The following is a 20,327-nucleotide window of genomic DNA, read 5'->3' on the forward strand; positions in this document are numbered from 1 at the left end:
CGTTCGACAAGGTTCCCCATGGAAGACTGATTAGCAAGGTTAGATCTCATGAAATACAGGGAGCACTAGCCATTTGGATACAGAACTGGCTCAAAGGTAGAAGACAGGTTGGTGGAGGAGGGTTGTTTTTCAGTCTGGAAGCCTGTGACCAGTGGAGTGCCATAAGGATCGGTGCTGGGTCCTCTACTTTTGTCATTTACATAAATGATTTGGATGTGAGCATAAGAGGTACAGTTAGTAAGTTTGCAGATGGAGGTATAGTTGACAGCGAAGAAGGTTACCTCAGATTACAACAGGATCTGGACCAGATGGGCCAATGGGCTGCGAAGTGGCAGATGGAGTTTAATTCAAATAAATGTGAGGTGCTGCATTTTGGGAAAGCAAATCTTAGCAGGTCCTAGGGAGTGTTGCTGAACAAAGAGACCTTGGAGTGCAGGTTCATAGCTCCTTGAAAGTGGAGTCTTAGGATAGTGAAGAAGGCATTTGGTATGCTTTCCTTTATTGGTCAGAGTATTGAGTACAAGAGTTGGGAGGTCATGTTGTAGCTGTACAGGACATTGGTTAGGCCACTGTTGGAATATTGCGTGCAATTCTGGTCTCCTTCCTATCGGAAAGATATTGTGAAACTTGAAAGGGTTCAGAAAAGATTTACAAGGATGTTGCCAGAGTTGGAGGATTTGAGTTATAGGGAGAGGCTGAACAGTTTGGGGCTGTTTTCCCTCGAGCTTCGGAGGCTGTGGAGTGATCTTAGAGCTTTACAAAATTGAGGGGCATGGATAGGATAAATAGACAAAGTCTGGGGTCCTGGAGTCCAGAACTAGAGGGCATAAGTTTAGGGTGAGAGGGGAAAGATATGAAAGAGACCTTGGGGCAGCTTTTTCACACAGAGGGTGTACGTGTATGGAATGAGCTGCCAGATGATGTGGTGGAGGCTGGTACAATTACAATATTTAAGAGGCATTTGGATGGGTAAATGAATAGGAAGGGTTTGGAGGGATATGGGCCGGGTGCTGGCAGGTGGGACTAGATTGGGTTGGGATATCTGGTTGGCATGGACGGGTTGGACTGAAGGGTCTGTTTCCATGCTGTACATCTCTATGACTCTACTGTTACGGACGGTGACAGATTTTACTTTGCTTCTGATTGTGGCTATATTGTAGACAGGAATAACCCTGTTTTTGATTTTCTGTGCTGCACACTAATAATCCTGATTCACATCTTTAATTCTTTCTCTTGCAGGCAGTGACAGCACTGGTGAAGAATTTTCCAAAGCACATGGTTTCGTCAATGCAGCAGATTTTGCCAATTGTGTGGAGTACGCTAACTGAGAGTGCAACTGTATATCCTTAACATTACTCAACTGCCTGACTCCTGAACCACGTGTCAGCAATGTGGGAATAAGAAATGCTTGCATGCAATGGTTTTTAAAAGTATCAAACATCCTCAAGCACTTCAGAGCCAGTGTTTTGGAAGGGTAGTCACTGTTAAACGAAGAGCAGCAACAAGCTGCACATCAAGTTGCTATTTTTAGAAATCTGTTAATGTCACATGTAGTAAGATGTGATCTGTGCTGTTGAGTGAGCGGCAACAGACTTCATTTGATATATCTATTTTCACAGGATTGTACAACATTTTTCTTGGAGCCCTACAGAGCTACAGATGTCACTATTCCCTAACACCTTTCGTACATGCTCAGTAACCATATCCATTGTAAGGGTGGATTCCCCTACCTATCTCTCCTAGGTTCTTCTACAGTGCCTTTTTTGTTATTAACATTTACCCCCACTTCATACCTGCCCCACCCAAATGTTTTCTTGTGTTTGAGGGATAAATCTGAATTAACATTCTTGGTTCTTTAACAGAGTATGGAGAACATATTTGCTCCCCATGTTTCCTGAGAGGACTAAACTATCAGTGTAGTGGAATGGCAGCAGCTCATGTTGTGACCCATACAAAGACTTCAGTGCAGCAGCAGATTTAAAAAAAAAATCAAGGAAAAGTTAGTTTAAAGGAGATAGCTCCAGAATTTGATTGATTTCAACCTCTTGAAAAGGAAGACCAGGAGGTAAATTTCTTTTCCCCTTTTAGTCTGCTTTGCTTTCTTTTCCAGGGAAGCATGTAATAGATTAGAACGCAAGTCATTTCGAATGTTTTGCTGCAGGCGAGGAGCTGAATGCTTGTCCACTGTGTTTAAGATGGGAATTTCTGTTTCTGTAGGTAATGGTGTCATCTTGGTGTTTTGAGGTGCAGGCACAGGCACCCCAGAGATAAAGTGATGACAGACATCATAAACAGCCAAAAGTAGTTCTAATAGGAAACTTCTGTATGGTGCTCTGATTTGGGAGCTGTATGAAAGGAAAGCCTTCTTGCATAGGCCATCTCTCAGAATTAAATGAAGATTTTTGTTCTCTTTCCCCATTCTTTCTTTTTGAAAGACTAGGATATTGCTCATTAGGTAGACAAAACTTTCAGCTACAGTTGGTCATTCACGCTGATCCTGGAATTCTGAACATTTTATAGTAAAGTGGCTTTTTCTTCCTCCAGAAGATCTCTCTTGTGCCACTTGTGGCAGCACTAGCCATCTGAGTTAGAGTTTACGTAAGCTTCTTGCTTTCAGTCTACAAAGCTCAGTTGTGAATTTCCAAGCAGTTAAGCTTTTAGCCTGTAATCTCACTGAGGTGGTTAAGACTGCTAATTCCTGTCAAGTTCTGAGCTGATCATCTTTAAACTTTGTGAAAACATTCTATCTCCATGAGCTCAATGATCTGTTCTTGCAGGAGTTTTGGGAACAAACTTTAAAGCTTGTGGTTGAGTTTTTCTTGCACCCTCCCACTGCCATTTGTGTCGTTTCTACAAGTTGAATATTAACCTGTGATTTGCTTTAGATTTAAGAGTTCTTTTTCTTTCTGGATAGCTTTGTGGCTACTTTGAAGTTATATTTCTTGAAGGGAGTTTATGTTTTATGATTGACGTTTTCTCTAAATGACTCAAGCTTACTTTGTTTTCTGCACATGAAAGCAAAGATTTCTTGCTTACAATTGTCTTGTGCCTGTGCAGATGCTGCTATATCCACCCTGACTGAAGTTTGTTTCGAAGTTTTGAGACCTCTTCCTTCCTTGATTGAAGATTTCTTTGTTCCTCCATAATTTTAGGTGTGCCCATATTTTACAGTCTCTTTGTAGACTGTGGAATTTTAAAAATCTTCACTTGCTTTCATTGGTGAATTTATTAATGTAGTTACTTCCTTGCTTCCCTGAAGTGATCTGGCTACTCCTGTGGGTGTAACTTCATCTAATTTTGCACTGTAGTTGCAGCCACTGAGAGTTCTATGTAATATGTATGCAACTTCTTTGTTCTTCAAGAAAGGACTGATTCTGTTGATCTTGGCAATTCAAGAAGGCAACTCATGTGGGCAGTTAGGGATGGGAGAAAAATATTGGCCTCGCCAGCAATTCCCACATCCAATGAATGAGTTTTTAAGTCTATAGGATAGTTTCCACTCCATATTTGAGATGAAACAGCATCTTTTTTTCAGAAGATAGTGACAGGTAGAACTTTGTGGTTCTGACTGACTATTTTTATTTTAACCACAGGGTTTCTGAGAGATTCTGTTTCCACTAATTTGCAATGTGTTAGTTCTTTAGACAATTGCGGGGCTCAGCATGGTGGCTGAGTAGTGCCTGTCAGTGCCAGGGACACAGGTTCGATTCTGCCCTCTGGCTGTGTGGAATTTGCATGTTCTCTGGGTGCTCTGGCTTCCTTCTACAGTACAAAGATGTGCAGTTTTAGATGGATTGACTTTGCGAGGTATAGGGTTACAGAGGGGTTCGGTCAGGGTGGGGTGCTCTTTGGAGGGTTGGTGTTGACAAGATGGACTGAGTAGCTTGGTTCCATATTAGGGATTCTGTGATGACAGTCAAGTGGAAATGATTTTATGGAGTCATGAAGTCAAGCAGCATGGAAACAGATCCAACCAGTCCATGCTGACCATAATCCCAAGCTTAACTAGTCCCACTTGACTGCGCTTGGCACATATCCCTCCAAACATTTTCTATTCATGTACTTATCCAAATGTCTTTTAAACATTGTAACTGTAGCCATATCTTTCACTCCTATAGAAGCTCATTTCATACATGAGCCACTCTGTGAAAGAAAATTGCCTTGTTCAGTTGATTTGCACCTGGGGTGGCTGATTTATTTCAAGATGCTGAATAAGGAAAAGCCATGGGATAAAGAACTTAAAACATGACAAGTGGCTTTAGTGGCCTTTACTTGTGTCCATAGTCAGTAAAGGTTATTGAGGCAATGCAAGGATTTGAGATAGAACAGCTTTACTGTTTTCTTTAACATTTACACTTATGTGAGGACAGAAGTGAACTACATGGAAGAGGTAGATGACCCAGTGGATTCTGATGGTAAGTATGAGCATCATAAATGTCTGTGCTTAGCACTGGGAAACATTTGTTTCAACTTCAAACTGAAAATTATAGGCTGAAATCCAAATAAGAGTAAGGGATCTCAACAAATCAAATGTCAGAGCTACAAACTAGTAAGCAAGTTAAATCCCTTTATTCATAGAGTAGTGTGATTATGGGATTCATTAGATAAGAACAGAGTTCAATGGAAGTGGAAATGCATATGATTAGATCTTTGTTCACGTGGATAGTAAATGCTGATTATGCTGAATGCTTTGCATTATTGTAGTCTTTGTGTATTTTTTGCCTTGGCTCATCAATGAACTGGGGAAACCGGAAAAGAACCACTTCAGTGAAAGTAAAGGGGGACTCGATTAGGAACGGAGCCAGAAGTTTTTTTAAAAAATTCATTCATGCGATATGGGCACTAGCTGGCCCGTCTCTAATTTCCCACAGGGCAGTTAAGAGTCAGCCCCATTGCTATGGGTCTGGAATGGCATGTTCAGTCCAGGTGAGAATGGCAGTTTCCTTCCCTACATGACATCAGTGAACCAGATAGGCTTTTCCTGATAATTAGCAATGCTAATTTTTAGATATGATGCAGAGCTGGGCTGAGGAGTGGCAGATGGAGTTCAACCCTGCCAAGTGTGAAGTTGTCCATTTTGGAAGAACAAATAAGAATGCGGAATACAGGGTTAATGGTAGGGTTCTTGGTCAGGTGGAGGAACAGAGGGATCTTGGGGTCTATGTACATAGATCTTTGAAGGTTGCCACTCAGGTGGATAGAGTTTGTAAGAAGGCCTATGGAGTATTATCGTTCATTAGCAGAGGGATTGAATTCAAGAGTCGTGAGGTGATGTTGCAGCTGTACAGGACTTTGGTTAGGCCACATTTGGAGTACTGTGTGCAGTTCTGGTCGCCTCACTTTAGGAAAGATGTGGAAGCTTTGGAGAGGGTGCAGAGAAGATTTACCAGGATGTTGCCTGGAATGGAGAGTAGGTCATACGAGGATAGGTTGAGAGTTCTCGGCCTTTTCTCGTTGGAACGGCGAAGGATGAGGGGTGACTTGATAGAGGTTTATAAGATGATCAGAGGAATAGATAGAGTAGACAGTCAGAAACTTTTTCCCCGGGTACAACAGAGTGTTACAAGGGGACATAAATTTAAGGTGAAGGGTGGAAGGTATAGGGGAGATGTCAGGGGTGGGTTCTTCACCCAGAGAGTGGTGGGGGCATGGAATGCGCTGCCCGTGGGAGTGGTAGAGTCAGATTCATTGGCGACCTTTAAGCGGCATTTGGATAGGTACATGGATGGGTGCTTAATCTAGGATAGAAGTTCGGCACAACATCGTGGGCCGAAGGGCCTGTTCTGTGCTGTATTGTTCTATGTATTGTTCTATGTTCTATGCTTTCGTGGTCGTCATTAAACTCTTTTATTTCCAGGTTCTGGTTGAATTCCTTTTCCACCATCTGCCATGGTGGGAGAACATTACCCAGGTCTTTAGATAAATAGTGTGGCGATAATACCATTAGGTCGTCATCTATCCCTATTTGAAGGGATTGAAGCTGACGTTGGGTTTGCTATGTTATTGTGACATCTGGAATTGCCTGTGGTGCTTGGAGTCATGGATGAGTTAGCCATCACTGTGCTTCCCTGCTGCACTCAGAACTATCTGATAGACTGCAGCATTGACCCTGCCGTAATTGGCATATCGTGTACTTGATCTCTGACTTACTGCTGTCTGTATGATTGACACTGTTTATGGAATAGGAAGTTGAGTGAAATGTTTGTTTTGCCCTTTAAGGTGAGGTGTTGGGGTTTGAGAACTTGGTGTTCAATATTTTTGAATTTGTGCACACGTTACTGGAGAACAGGAAGTTTAAGAGCACAGTAAAGAAGGCCTTACCTGAGCTGATATACTACATCATCCTGTACATGCAGATCACCGAGGAGCAGGTAAGATTTCAGTTCTTGTACTGCACTCTACGGACAGATTAACCGCAGTGTGGATAACAGCAAAAGTTCGATTATCTGCATGTGTTTGTACCAGACAAGGTGTTATATAGCCTTGGATGATTGTCATGGTTCCTGTCTGGCGAACTGATGTTTGTCAGTGTTGTTTATTGGTAGTCAGGTGCCCCACTTGAAAACTACCCTGACTATCCAATTTTGCATCTCATGTAATGATACTAAAACCTGTAAAGTGAAAGCAGAAATAGCTAAAAAGATTCCCTATGCTTTATTTTCACATATCCTTCCCTTCCTATCCCTTCTTATAGGCCAGATCTTCATTGAACATCTCAATAATATGTTGGCTTGAGTTTTGCTGAACTATTTGTTTTGGACTAAGATATGGTGAGGGACTTAGTGTATGGCTGTTTTATTGGTTCTGAGATTGAGTCAGGCAAACGTGGTTTCTCTCCCTCTGCAGATTAAGATTTGGACAGGAAATCCTCATCAGTTTGTGGAGGACGAGGATGATGACACCTTCTCGTATTCTGTGCGGATCTCTGCCCAGGATCTCCTGCTGGTAAGGGAGGGGGGGATTGTTTGGATGCGTAGTGCTGCTGCACCACTGATTTTCACTTGACTCAAGAGTCAGTGTAATTGTGCTGCTCTGTGAAAGCTGCTTTGTTTAATAAATTACCGTTTTATAGCCCAGTGTTTGGATTGACCTGAGCAAGGTTGGTGGGTGAGGATCCAATTCTTCTATGCTCAGTGGCAGGGTGTGTTTGTAGGGGGAGGTTTGGGGTGGTAAAAGCCAGGCCTGTCCAGAGAGGTTGGGGAAAAGTCTGACCTAGCCCTGTCTGATGCTGGAGAGGTGCAAGGATCAGTTCTGGAAGGTTAGGGGCTGACCTTTTTTTTTTCAGAGGCTGGTATAGAATGGTGGGGACCTGGCTCAACCCTGCCTCTGATCTGGCCTGGGGATGTTGATCAGTAGCCTCCTTTTCTTTCAGGGAGCTAACAGTTTCTGATTTCTTACTGCAGGCTGTTGCAAGTGATTTCCAGAGTGAGAGTGCCATTGCCTTAGCAGCAGCTGCAACCAAACACCTGCAGGAAGCAGAACAGGCCAAGAGTGATGGGAATGTGCATTGGTATGAAAATGAACTGTGCGTGTCGTGGTAGCAGTCAAACCTGGGGTGCACTCTCCATTAGGTGGGATCAGATGATTGCCTGTTGGTAACCTGAGTGATACCGTTTAGCCCATTGAGCCTGGTCAGCCATTAGAGCTATTTATAGAAAAGAGTTTGAAGCTGCTTCAATCAGTTGTGGATGTATTCCTGTCTTCACTCCTGAAAGATCTGGCTATAATTTTTAGACTGTATCCCCAAGTCTTAAACTCTCCAACCAGCAGGAATCAATTCTTGCTGTCTGCCACATCTGTTCCCTTTGGTGTCTTGAAAACTTTGATTAAATAACCCCTTAAGTTAACCTTTTCAGTTCTAGGGAATGGACTCCTAGTTTGTGCAATCTTTCCAAGTCAAATCTTTAGAGTCCAGGTACCATTCTATTTGGTCTGCATTACGTTTGTTGTATGGCTAGTTCCTCTATTATGGTGGCCAGATCTACCCCAATGACTGCAGATGTGATCTTGAGTTTGTGTAGCTTTTTCATGACTTCCTACTTCCTAGTATTCTAGTCCATTAGATATTGAATTCAATTGAATTTATTGTCACGTGTACCAAGGCATTGTCTTGGGAGCAATGCAGGCAGATCACATAGTTAAGTAGCAGAGGTAGTAAATAATATGTAAACAGTGGCAAAAATAAAAACACAGGTACAGGTGAAACAGACCCTTAGATCCACCTTGTCCATGTCGACCAGATATCCTAGCCTAATCTCGTCCCATTTGCCAGCACTTGGCCCATATCCCTCTGTTAAGAAATGTTACGAGGACTGGCCTTCGTTAATCTTATGATTTAGTATACCTGTTCGTTGTATTTTAATGAACTATGATTATGGACCTTAGGTTTTTTTGGTCTTGTGCTGTTTTCAGCCGTTCACAATTTAGAAAGTACTGTGATCTATACATTGAGATCATGTGAGGATGATTTTACACTTGCTACACTAAATTCTATTGCTATTGTACCTGTTTGCAATTTTGCTTTCATCAATAGTGATTGTAATGCTGTCAATTATGTGAATATAACTATGATATGTGGTGTTTTATTCTACCATCTGTGAATAAATACAATGAATAGTTGAGGCCACAAGGGGCACCTTTACAGGCATTCTGCCTGTTGCCACTAAATTCTGTTTACTGCAGTTCAGAGCTTGCTAACCAGGTGGTCATTTACTTTTCAATTCTGTAAGCTTCAACTGTACTTTCTCCTGTCCAGTATTTCATGTGACTCTTCACAAATAAAAATTCAATTGCATTTGTCAGGCAGGACAAATTCATGCTGACTTCCACTAATCAGAAAATGTTCAAAGTCTTCAGTTGTCCTAACTTTAATTGCATACTAGTAATTTTTTTGACAACAGATATTGACTTACCTGTTGGTTTTCTCCATTCACCCTTAAATAGAGGAGTGATTTTCCAATCTGATGGAATAGTTCCTGAATATCATTAGGAAATCTGTACTTTTCTTACAGCACCAGACTATAGTTCCTTAATTACGAAGGGTGTTCATCTCCCAGTATCATTTTCCTTATCTTTTCTGTGTACCTTGTAATCTGGAATGTTTATTTCTAGTCTTGACTGCCATGTGGCATGCATTAGTGATGACTACTGCTCCATATCCTCCAAGTTGAATTTTCATCAGTTCCTTTAGCTTGTTCCTTTGGTTGAAGCAGCCACTTCTGTACTACTATAATGTTTTTGCACTAAGTTGGTGTAATGAACAAGGGAGGTGGGGTGGTTTTGGGGAAGATTGTTATTCTAAAATGAATCAATTGGCACTTCTATTGCTGTTTGTTCTTCTGAATAACCTGTAGTGTTAGGATTCAGAGTTTTCATTCTTCTCCACAGTGTTCCTTATGAATTTCCCATCCTCTGCCAGTGTTGTTCTGTAACTGGTTGACAGAAATTAGCTCCCGTGAATGTCATGGTTTTTTTCTTTAACTGTGACCCTAAGAATTAGTAGGAGCAAACTCCACCTAATTGTAGTGCCCAGTACACTGTGGATTGAAATAATATTTTGTGTTAAATTAAAAACCAAAGAACCGCATATGCTGGAATTCAAACAAAATCTGAAATTGCTGGTAAACCTTGGCAGATCTGGCAGCATTATGGAAAGAAAGCAGACTTAAAGTTTTGGATCCAGTGACCCTTCTTCAGAACTTGGACCTAAAATGTTAACACTGCTTTCTCTCCATGGATGCTGCCATACCTGTTAAGTTTTCCTAGCAATTTTCTCACTTTGTTAATGTTTTGTGCTGTTGTTTAGACTCTCCCTTGAATTGAAACTGACTTCTTTTGTGGCAGGTGGAAGATTCATGAGGCTTGTATGTTGGCTCTCGGCTCTGTGAAGAATATAATCGCTGAGAGTGTGAAGAATGGACGGATACAATTTGACATGCATGGATTCCTCACCAATGTGGTCCTTGTTGATCTCAACCTATCGGGTAGGATGCAGCTCTGAGGTCTTGCAGAACACCCAGCCTACATACATGAAACCGTGAATTAGAAGTTGAAAAAAGCCATTTGGCCTCTGCCTTCACCATTTGATAAAATCATAGTTGTTCTGACTTTGAACTCCACTTGCCTGTTTTAAACCCCCACCACCACCAATCCTTTGACTTTCTTGTCAATCAAGAATATACCTAAGTGCATTAAAAATATACATTTTCACTTGATTCCACTGCTGTCTGGGGAAGAGGACTCCACAGATTAACAACCCTTTGAGATGAAAAGATTCTCCTCCTCCTCCTCCATTGAAAATAAGAATCCCCTTACTTTGAAATTCTTTCTCCTAGTTTAAGCCTCTCCCAGTAAGGAGAGCTTCCTCTTAGCACCCATTGTTTCAAGTCCCCTCAGGATCATGTATGTCTCAATAAGTTCAGCTTTCATTCTACAAAACTCAAATGAATAGAGGCCCAAATTTCCAGGTAAGTTAATTCTTCATTTATCCCAAGAGTCAGTTGGGTAAACCTTATTTGAACTGCTCTTAATGCAGTTGACCCCTTAATTAAGGAAGCCAAACTATAGAAATCTCTGTACAATTAAAGCAATTTTTCCCCAAATTTTGTATTCTTATTTCCCCTTGCAAAATACAAAAACATTCCATTTGCCATCCTAATCACTTGTTGCACGTGCAGACTAACTGTGCACTATGGTACCCAAATCCCTCTGTATCTCAGAATCTTGCAATTTCTCTCAAGTTAAACAGCATGTTGCATTTCTATTTTTCCATCCAAAGTAGACAAGTTCACATTTCCCCATGTAATTTTATATCTACCAAGTTATTGCCCACTTGGTTTACCTGTTTATTACTAGATTCAAAACAGATGCAACTGAGGAAGTACTGTGTCAAATGGAAGGAGCTAGGAACATATTATTTATCCAGCTTGGGGAATTAACTCCTGAAAGATATATTTGTGAGCATTAATCCGTTGGCTAAAAACAATATGAAATTAAGCATACATACAGAATCCACAAAGAAGTTAGAGAAAACCCAAAGTCAGATGAAGTGAATCAGACGCATGTACCTTCCAGTTGGGTTCAGGTCTGACCCGGGCATAGGTGACCAAAGTATTGGCAGTCACTGGTGTGGGCAAGTCTGAACCTGGCTCCATAGACCACAGCATACATCATCCCCAGATTGTTAGAATGTAGAGGGAGCATTATTCTTTATCGAACTCCATACTGTAACTACTCTGAGAATTTCTGGATAGTTTAGAAGTGTGGAAAATTTTCAATACTGAAGGAACCCATTTGGTCCATTGTGTTTGCACTGACTGGGAAAGATCTATCCAGCCTATCTCACCTTCCAAGCTCTTGGTTCATAGTAATATGGCACTTAAAGTGGATTTTCATTTTTGGATATGATTAGAGGTTTTGTTCTAGCACCCCCTTAGTCCATGAATTTTCAACACCCTCTGGATGAAAATAAAACTCAGTTATAAATTAATCTATAACTTTCTTCTCATGTCATAGGCAATGCAGAGTGGTGGGGTGGGTCTGGGTGGAATGCTGTTTGGAGGGTTGACATGGACTTGATGGGCCAAATGGCCTGCTTCCATATTGTAGGAATTCTAGTTATTGGTCCCTGTTTATTGAATGACCTGTTAAGGAATTTTGATGTTTTACATTCACTTTGTGTGCTTGATCTTGCACACTTCCATTTTAATTTCCCCTTGCCATTCTCTGTACCAATGAAAACAGTGCAACAAATTCCATATTTACTCTAGGCTAATTTCTGATTTTTATCAAATCTCCATTGTACACTGTGTCACTACATCCGTCCTGCAATGTAGTGACTTTTGTCATCACCAAATGTGTTCCTTTCAGCTCTCCAGATTGAATTGTATTTGCCACTTCTCAGCTCATTTGATTTATCCATTAATAGCTTTCTGCTGTCTATGGCTGTCATCCAAAGACTGCTTAATCATGTCCTCTATATTAAAGTAGTAGTATATTTGTGGTAGTACAGACTCAATGGGACAAAGGATCTCATCTGTACTGTTTTACTTGGCAATACTAAGTCTAAATCATTTGATGTATAATGTAAGAAGCAAGGGACCAGTATTGAATCTTGCAGATTCCACACTCCACCCACCCTGGAATCAACCTTCCAGCAATGTTTTGATTTTATACATGTGTGTTCTGCCACTGAGATAATTTTGTATCAGAGCTGATACTTTTATTTATACCTTTTTTCATTTTCTGATCAGTCTGTCTGCCTGGTGGAATGAGTCAAAGCTTTTGTTCCAGTCTACTTCATATGCACTAACCTTTTCGCGCCTTTGTGTCTGCAAGAAAATCAATCCAATTCATTTGACATGACCTTCCCTCAACCTATCATTCCTGACTATGCCTTTCTAAATAATGGTTTATAGTGACCCTCAATTTTTTTTCCAATAATTTACCCATCTCTGGGGTTATCTTAGATTTGATTACTTACAGTGTGGAAACAGGCCCTTCGGCCCAACAAGTCCACAGCGACCCTCTAAAGAGCAACCCACCCAGACCCATTCCCCTACATTTACCCCTTCACCTAACACTACGGGCAATTTAGCATGGCCAATTCACCTGACCTGCACATCTTTAGACTTTGGGAGGAAACCGGAGCACCCGGAGGTCTCGGTGGCACGGTGGCTCAGTGGTTAGCACTGCTGCCTCACAGCACCAGAGACCTGGGTTCAAATCCCGCCTCAGGCAATTGTCTGTGTGGAGTTTGCACCCACTGAGACCTAAGCTGTCGGACCTGTTCCTTTGTTTATAGCAGTGGTACAATATTAGCAGTCTTCAAGTTCTTTGTGGTCACGTGTGTAACCAAGGATGATTGAACAATGATGGTCAGAGCCCCTACTATTTCCTTCCTTGCGTCCCTTAGCAACCTTAGAGCCTTATTCCAAATAGTTTTCTCTTCTGCATATACCTCCAAGGTGCTGGAGATTTATTCACTTTCATAGGTACTAAACCCATTAATTTTTCTTCCCTCTGTTAATTTATTCAGTTTTCACCTCAACTGTAATATTTTCATCATGTTTTTGTAAAACAAAGACAAATATTCAGGAAATACACTCCACATTTTCCATCACACACAATTTAACATTTTTGGTTTCCAGTTCACCCTACTCTGTAATTAAAAACAAAATGCTAGAAATAGACAAAAGATCTGCAGCATCTGTGGAAAGAGAGAATGAGATTTGGGTAGTCAGACTGTACCTTCCAAAACACCCTATGAAGTAATTTTGGATCCAACTTGCCAAATTATCCTGGATTACATCTGCTTTTATTTTCTTTATCTGCCTCTCATTGGGACTTCGTCAAATACTTTGTTTTCCTCTCACCAAACCTCCAGCCAGTCCTGTTCACCATTTTGCAGAATGCTTATTGTGACCAAGGTCCAGAAAATGAGCACCAAGAGACAGGAAGAGCAGCGAATGAGGACTTTGAGTAACAGAGGCCAGTCTAAAATGACACTGATCAGGTCACACGACCCTGTGTTTAACTCAACAGAAAATGAGTTAAAAACAAAACGTGATGCGAAACACAGGCTTCATTAACTCACCCATGTTAAAGTGGAACAAGTTAAAACTGGGACTTAACTGTATTTTACTGTACATTTTCTGAATTCTGAAATTCCCTCAGTTCTCAGGCTTGCTATCTTATTGGCAGCATTCTAAATTTCATTTTAATCTTATACGGTTTTAACTTGTTAGCAGCAGTTACACAGTAATTCCCGAGGGATGTTTCAAAATTGTTTATGGAATGTATATTTGTTACAAATTATGAATGAGTTCTTTAAATATTAGCTATTGCTGCTAAATTGCCTGCATAAATAAATTTGCAATACTGTGGATGTTGGAAATGTGAAATAATGGATACTCAGATACTCAGATCAGGAAGCGTTTGTGGAGAGAGAAAGAAAAAATGATATTTAAAGTTCCTGAGAGGGGGGAGGCAGGGGAAGGTACAAAATCATTAAACAATATATGAAATGGTTTGTAAATACGTTAAGCATTAAATTGTGATGTGCTTCCAAACAAATTTGAAAAATAAAGCAACATGCTTATTAAGTTAGTATTGCAGATTGATGGAATTGTCATGTGGAGCCTATAACATTATTTTCTCTGTCACCCTTTCTCTCTTCTTCTCCCCCACCCTCCCCCCGACCGTGTGGTTCGCTCTTGCTGTGTGTGTGGCTTGCTCTGTCTTTATTTCTCGCAGTCTCTCCATTCCTATTAGGCCGTGCCCTCTGGGCTGCCAGCCGCTTTGCCACTGTAATGACTCCTGAATTGATTCAGCAGTTTCTACAAGCAACTGTCAGTGGTTTGCATGAAACACAGCCACCATCAGTTCGAATCTCTGCTGTGCGAGCCATCTGGGGGTAAGATGCAAATTTTAAAGAAGTGTTGTTTTAAAATGGCCAGAGATAAAAGGCTTTTTTTAAAAAAAACAGTTGTACAATGAAAGGAGGCTGGTCAGTTCTCCCAGTTCAGGGATTTTCTAGTTTGGTTTAGTTTTTTTTAGCTGGGGACCCAAAGAAACAGCAACAGTGAAAAAAGGTTCTATGCTGATTCTCTCTTCGACATCTGTCTTATAAGAACCTGCGTTTGAATTTACCTATTTTTCATGGGGTGTGTTTATGGGAATGTTGCAGGAAATTGCAACAGCGTCATTAAGTTGTGATAGAATTGGTTGGGTTTTCAGATAGGCTAAATTATTCTCTTTTCTGTTCTCTTTTGTTCGTGTTTTATTTGGTAGTCTGTAAATAAATTCTGTTTTGTTTAAAACCAAGTAGTTGGGTCAGCTGCATCACTCCTTAAAACAACCAGAAAAATTAGGGTCTGGGTTACCTTCTTGAAATGTTTTGAGGGGGTCTGGCCTGGTTCATAATAAGAGATATCGCAAAATGTTGATATCCTAGTCAAATCCCAGAGAATGTTTCTTTTTACCCTTCTCTGTCTCTTTTTTTGCAATTCCCTGTGTTTTTATTTTTGCTGCTAATTTCATGTATGAAAGATGATTGTCCTTGGAAATCCATAACAATGCCATCCATTGACAAGTCCTGTCCACTAGGTTAGAAACAAAAACAGAAGTTGCTGGAAAAGCTCAGCAGATCTGGCAGCATCTGTGAAGAGAAATCAAAGTTAATATTTCTGGTCTGGTGACCCTTCCTCAGTTCTGATTTCCAACATCTGAAGTTCTTACGGTTTTTACGAGGTTAGAGACCTTTTTAAAAACAAAAAAAATACAAACAGGACGTGCCTACTCTGCCTGATTTAACTTATTTGTTCACATGCTTGTTAATTAAGAAAATGGCTAGCTGACTTGGTTTGGATTGTTCATTATGTTGGACTTTTCCAGCAATGTATTCGAGCCATTCAGTTCCAATGAAATCAGTGGTATTGATTTTAATATATATATATATATATGTTTAATTGATTTATTATTACAGTTGGGGTTGTAGTCAATTAGCCAGTCTAATATATATTCCCTTTCCTACTTCACAGATACTGTGACCAGTTGAAACTCTCTGAGTGTACACATGTTTTACAGCCATTCCTTCCCAGCATCCTGGATGGTTTGATGCATCTTGCCACACAGTTCAGTTCTGAGGTGCTGACGCTGGTCATGGAGACGTTATGTGTTGTTTGCACTGTGGATCCTGCCTTCACTATTAGTGTCGAAAATAAAGTCTGCCCCCTTACCATAGCAATCTTCCTCAAATATAGCAACGGTATGAGTCAGATCATTTGTTGCTGCTTTGTGTCAGTGTACCTTTCTTGTTATTTTTCAGTCGTCTTGCAACGTAATCAGCATTGAGTCAGAGAGATGTACGGCATGGAAACCGACCCTTCAGTCAAACCTGTCCATGCCGACCAGATATCCCAACCCAATCTAGTCCCACCTGCCAGCACCCGGCCCATATCCCTCCAAACCTATCCTCCTATTCGTATACCCATCCAAATGCCTCTTAAATGTTGTAATTATATCAGCTTCCACCATGTCCTCTGGCAGCTCATGCCATACACGTACCACCCTCTGCGTGAAAAAGTTGCCCCTGAGGTCTCTTTTATATCTTTCCCTTCTCACCCTAAACCTATACCCTCTAGTTCTGCCTTCCCGATCCCAGGGAAAAGACTTTGTCTATTTATCCTATCCATGCCCCTCATAATTTTGTAAACCTCCATAAGGTCACCCCTCAACCTCCGATGCTCCAGGGAAAACAGCCCCAGTCTGTTCAGCCTCTCCCTATAGCTCAAATCCTCCAATCCTTGTAAAGGTTTTCTGAACCCTTTCAAGTTTCACAACATCTTTCCGATAGGAAGAAGACCAGAAATGCACAAAATATTCCAACAGTGGCCTAACCAATGTCCTGTACAGCCGCAACATGACACCCCAACTCCTGTACTCAATACTCTGACCAATAAAGGAAGCATACCAAATGCCGCCTTCACTATCCTTAAGCCAAACAATTCATAGAATTGTTATGGTGTAAAAAGAGGCCATTCGTCCCGTCAACTTTACACCAACCCTCTAAACAATATTGCACCCAGACTCAGCTTCCCCCCCCACTGTATTCATTGTATCCCCACGTTTACCATGAGGTTGCACCTAATCTGCATATCTCTGGACAATACAGGGAAATGTAGTGTGGCTAATTGACCTTACCTGTACATCTTTGGAAATCAGAGCCCTGGAAGTAACACACAAACGCTGGGAAACGTACAAACTCCGCACAGTCACCAAGGCTGGAATTGAACCTGGTGCTCTGAGGCAACAGTGCTTACCACTGAGCCACTGTTCTACCATGTTTGATTTCACATTAAATTGGAACCAAAATGTTGCTTGGAAATGGGCTTTGTTTGAGAGAAGTGTTGTTGAGCAAGTTGGAGGTCCACTGACTTTAGAATTGGATGTAAGATGGTAAATCCTCCTCGTGAAGTATGCAGGAACCATGTATTCATTTGATTAGAAGGGCCTCCAGATGGGATGGGGAGTTCGTTTAACTAACAGGAGAGAAAAGAAAATATAGGACAGATCACTGCACTCTCACTCCACCCCACACCAGAGTTAACTAAACCAAGCTCCCCTACCCATCAGGACTCCCTTCTAATCAAATGAATACATATTGGGATTTGAATGTCCAATCTCGGGATTTGCTGCCATGGTTTAAGAGAACTTGAAATGATATTAGAATCTGGGTTGTCTTACCTGTGAGACGTTTGTGAAGTCCACTCAGCATGCTGACTGCATAGTTTTTCTGTTCCAATGTCGATCACGTTGATTGGCTTCACCAGAAATCTATGCATGCTGTATGCAAGAGGTTAATTTTTTTAATTCTGCTTGCTCACTTCTGTATCTCCAGATCCAGTAGTGGCATCATTGGCACAGGACATCTTCAAGGAGCTTGCTCAAATTGAGGCCTGTCAGGGCCCCATGCAGATGAGGTTAATTCCAACTCTTATTAGCATAATGCATGCGCCACCTGATAAAATCCCCTCTGGCCTGTGTGCGGTGAGTATTTCTCTCGTATGCATAATTGTGTCAACTCTACTCCCAAGCAATGACTTACGTTGACACTGAAACATTTATCTGACTGCAGACTGCCATTGACATACTGACAACAGTAGTGAGAAACACCAAGCTGCCACTGTCAGAGGTGCTGATCTGTCAGGCATTTCCTGTTGTTGCTCAGTGTACGCTGCACACGGATGACAATGCAACGATGCAGGTAGGTGAGGCCCCAATAAGACTGTAAAGTGCTGCTTTCCAAACCAAGCTCTTCTGATCCATAAAGGTGATTTGAGCTTCTAGGGTGGGAGAGAACAAAGCAGTGGGATTATAAAAGCAAATTATTGCAAATTCTGGGAATCTGAGATTAAAATTTGTTGAGTTTGATAGAGTTATGGCAGGAGTGAAAGATTAGCTTGAGATTAATATCAGCATTAATACTGTCAGTGCAGACGTAATAGGCTAAATGGTTTCTTTCTGTGCCGTAATACTTCTGTGATTCTATGCATGTGTGGCTTTAGGCACTGGAATTAATTTGGGATTGATGCAGATTGTGGCATATTGGGATTAGTGTAGGAATAATGTAGTGTAGGAACAGTGTAGGGAGAGAATGTGGCATCATGTTTAGATTGGTTTGCATTTAATATAGGAGAGTGTAGGATTTGTTTAAAATTGCTATATTAAAAGTTAAAAGTTAATGTTTCAATTGTTGACTTGTGTTGGTTTAATTTAGGCCAGTGGCAGAGATTAATTGGGGATTCATGTGTCCGTTCTATAAATTAGTGACCGCGGGTTGTTGGTTTAGCAGCTGCCTGTCTTAATTCTGTAACCGTGCTCTTAAAAGTATGAAGAGACTGAATGACTCCCATTATGTTCTTCACCGGGTAGCTTTCTAAGTTAAAAATGTTTCCTGTATGATTTCTGCTCCAATGGTATGTAATAGATGGGGAGATTTAATTAATGAGTGCGATGTGAGATACATCTGAAATGAAATAAGGTACATCTGAAATGAAGAAACCTCCTCTCTCACTGAAGTCTTCTTTTACAGAATGGTGGCGAGTGTCTGCGAGCTTATGTTGCTGTAGCATTGGAGCAAATAGCACAGTGGCATGATGACCAAGGTCACAATGGGCTCTGGTATGTCATGCAAGTGGTGAGCCAGCTTCTTGACCCCCGAACCTCTGAATACACAGCAGCATTTGTCGGGCGACTGGTTTCTACACTCATCTCAAAGGCTGGCTCACAGTTAGGAGACAATCTTGATCAGATTCTGCGAGCAATCCTCAGCAAAATGCAGCAAGCAGAAACGCTCAGTGTAATGCAGGTGGGTAGGAGAGGGTGTCATGACTGGGCAGGGAGTTTGGTATGGGGGCTTGTGGTAATTGGGTTGGTGCGAATGTATGTGGCTGAGATAAATAGACTTTTGGACTCTGCGAGAATCTAGGCACATGCGAATTTGGTAGAGAGTGGGTTTAAGGTCAAAGATTAGTTACAATCGTATTGAAGATGGTAGCACGTTCAAGGGTGGTTATTATTTCTTACAGTTATCCTATTTCTGCTCCGGTTTGTAACTTGAGTTCATTGTTCCTTTTCTCTCTGCAGTCTCTGATAATGGTGTTTGCACACCTCGTTCACAATCAACTGGAGCCTCTGCTTGAGTTTCTGTGCAGTCTGCCTGGACCCACCGGGAAACCTGCTCTAGAATTTGTTATGTCTGAGTGGACGAGTCGTCAGCCTCTCTTCTATGGGCAATATGAGGGAAAAGTCAGGTGTGCTACCTGTCCTGTTCTAGGAAACAGGATAATGATGATTTGGAGAAGTGTGGCAAGTTTGGTAAAGATATCCGATGCAGAGCCAGTATTAAAATTGCAATTTAAAAATAGGAGGGATCAGTCACAGGAATAATATGGGTAGACCAAGATGGATTTGGAGTACATTCACAAGTAAATTGCAGAAAGACACAAAGACTATACTAGACTTTTTGTAGTCTGTGATAGTGATAATGACAGACTTCCTGAGCTAGGCTCTTGAAATATCAGAGTAAAAGGTTGGATTGGGAGAGGAATTCCTGTATTGTGCACAAGAGAAATTTCTTGACCAGCTCAGTGAGTATTGGTGGAACTTGTCTGGGAATGAAATGGAATATGTTTCAATGGAGATTGTTGTTTAAGAAACAGTGATCACAGGGTGGGCACAGTGGTTAGCACTGCTGCCTCACAGCGTCAGGGACCTGGGTTCGATTCCCGTCTTGGGCAACAGTCTGTGTGGAGTTTGCACATTCTCCCTGTATCTGCGTGGGTTTCCTCCCACAATCCAGAAAGATGAGCAGATTAGATGAATTGGCCATGCTAAATTGCCCATAATGTTAGATGCATGAGTCAGGGAAATGAATCTGGGTGGGTTACTCTTCGGAGGGTTGGTGTGGACCTGTTTGGCCAAAGGGCCTGTTTCCACACTGTAGTTAATCTAATGTAATCTAATTCATTTGAATTTGAGTAATTCTGGAGTAAAACAAAGTTCAATCAATTGTGAAAGAATTCAGCTGGAGTGGGAACCCATTACGATAAATTGAAAAGGGATCGGCTGAGAGATGGATTGGAATTAAAGATTAGGATAAAAATGTAAAGAAATTACCAAAGGCTTGGAAAGTAAATATAGTTTAAGGGTGGATAGACACATCCCATGAAGCTGAAGGGCAGGATACCCAAAGTGTGAGCTTCCAAATGGAACAGATAAAAATAAGTTAATGACACATCCAGTTTTGTCCAACCACAAAAAGTATG

At 41.3% G+C, this 20,327-nt stretch overlaps 1 protein-coding gene across 1 annotated transcript in view; it reads left to right on the top strand.

Annotated features, from left to right (window-relative positions):
- The window catches only part of ipo9 (importin 9), a 73,520-nt gene that overhangs the window by 32,399 nt on the left and 20,794 nt on the right, over positions 1–20,327 (top strand). The window contains exons 8-19 of the mRNA XM_072563508.1: positions 1,240–1,340; positions 4,357–4,415; positions 6,220–6,371; positions 6,847–6,945; positions 7,404–7,510; positions 9,844–9,983; positions 14,254–14,413; positions 15,540–15,766; positions 17,399–17,547; positions 17,636–17,764; positions 18,593–18,868; positions 19,147–19,313. Of these exons, the coding sequence (XP_072419609.1) occupies positions 1,240–1,340; positions 4,357–4,415; positions 6,220–6,371; positions 6,847–6,945; positions 7,404–7,510; positions 9,844–9,983; positions 14,254–14,413; positions 15,540–15,766; positions 17,399–17,547; positions 17,636–17,764; positions 18,593–18,868; positions 19,147–19,313 (1,766 nt within the window). The remainder of the gene's footprint in view (positions 1–1,239; positions 1,341–4,356; positions 4,416–6,219; positions 6,372–6,846; positions 6,946–7,403; positions 7,511–9,843; positions 9,984–14,253; positions 14,414–15,539; positions 15,767–17,398; positions 17,548–17,635; positions 17,765–18,592; positions 18,869–19,146; positions 19,314–20,327) is intronic.

This window comes from Chiloscyllium punctatum, chromosome 45, assembly GCF_047496795.1.
Source record: "Chiloscyllium punctatum isolate Juve2018m chromosome 45, sChiPun1.3, whole genome shotgun sequence".
Lineage (NCBI taxonomy): Eukaryota > Metazoa > Chordata > Chondrichthyes > Orectolobiformes > Hemiscylliidae > Chiloscyllium > Chiloscyllium punctatum.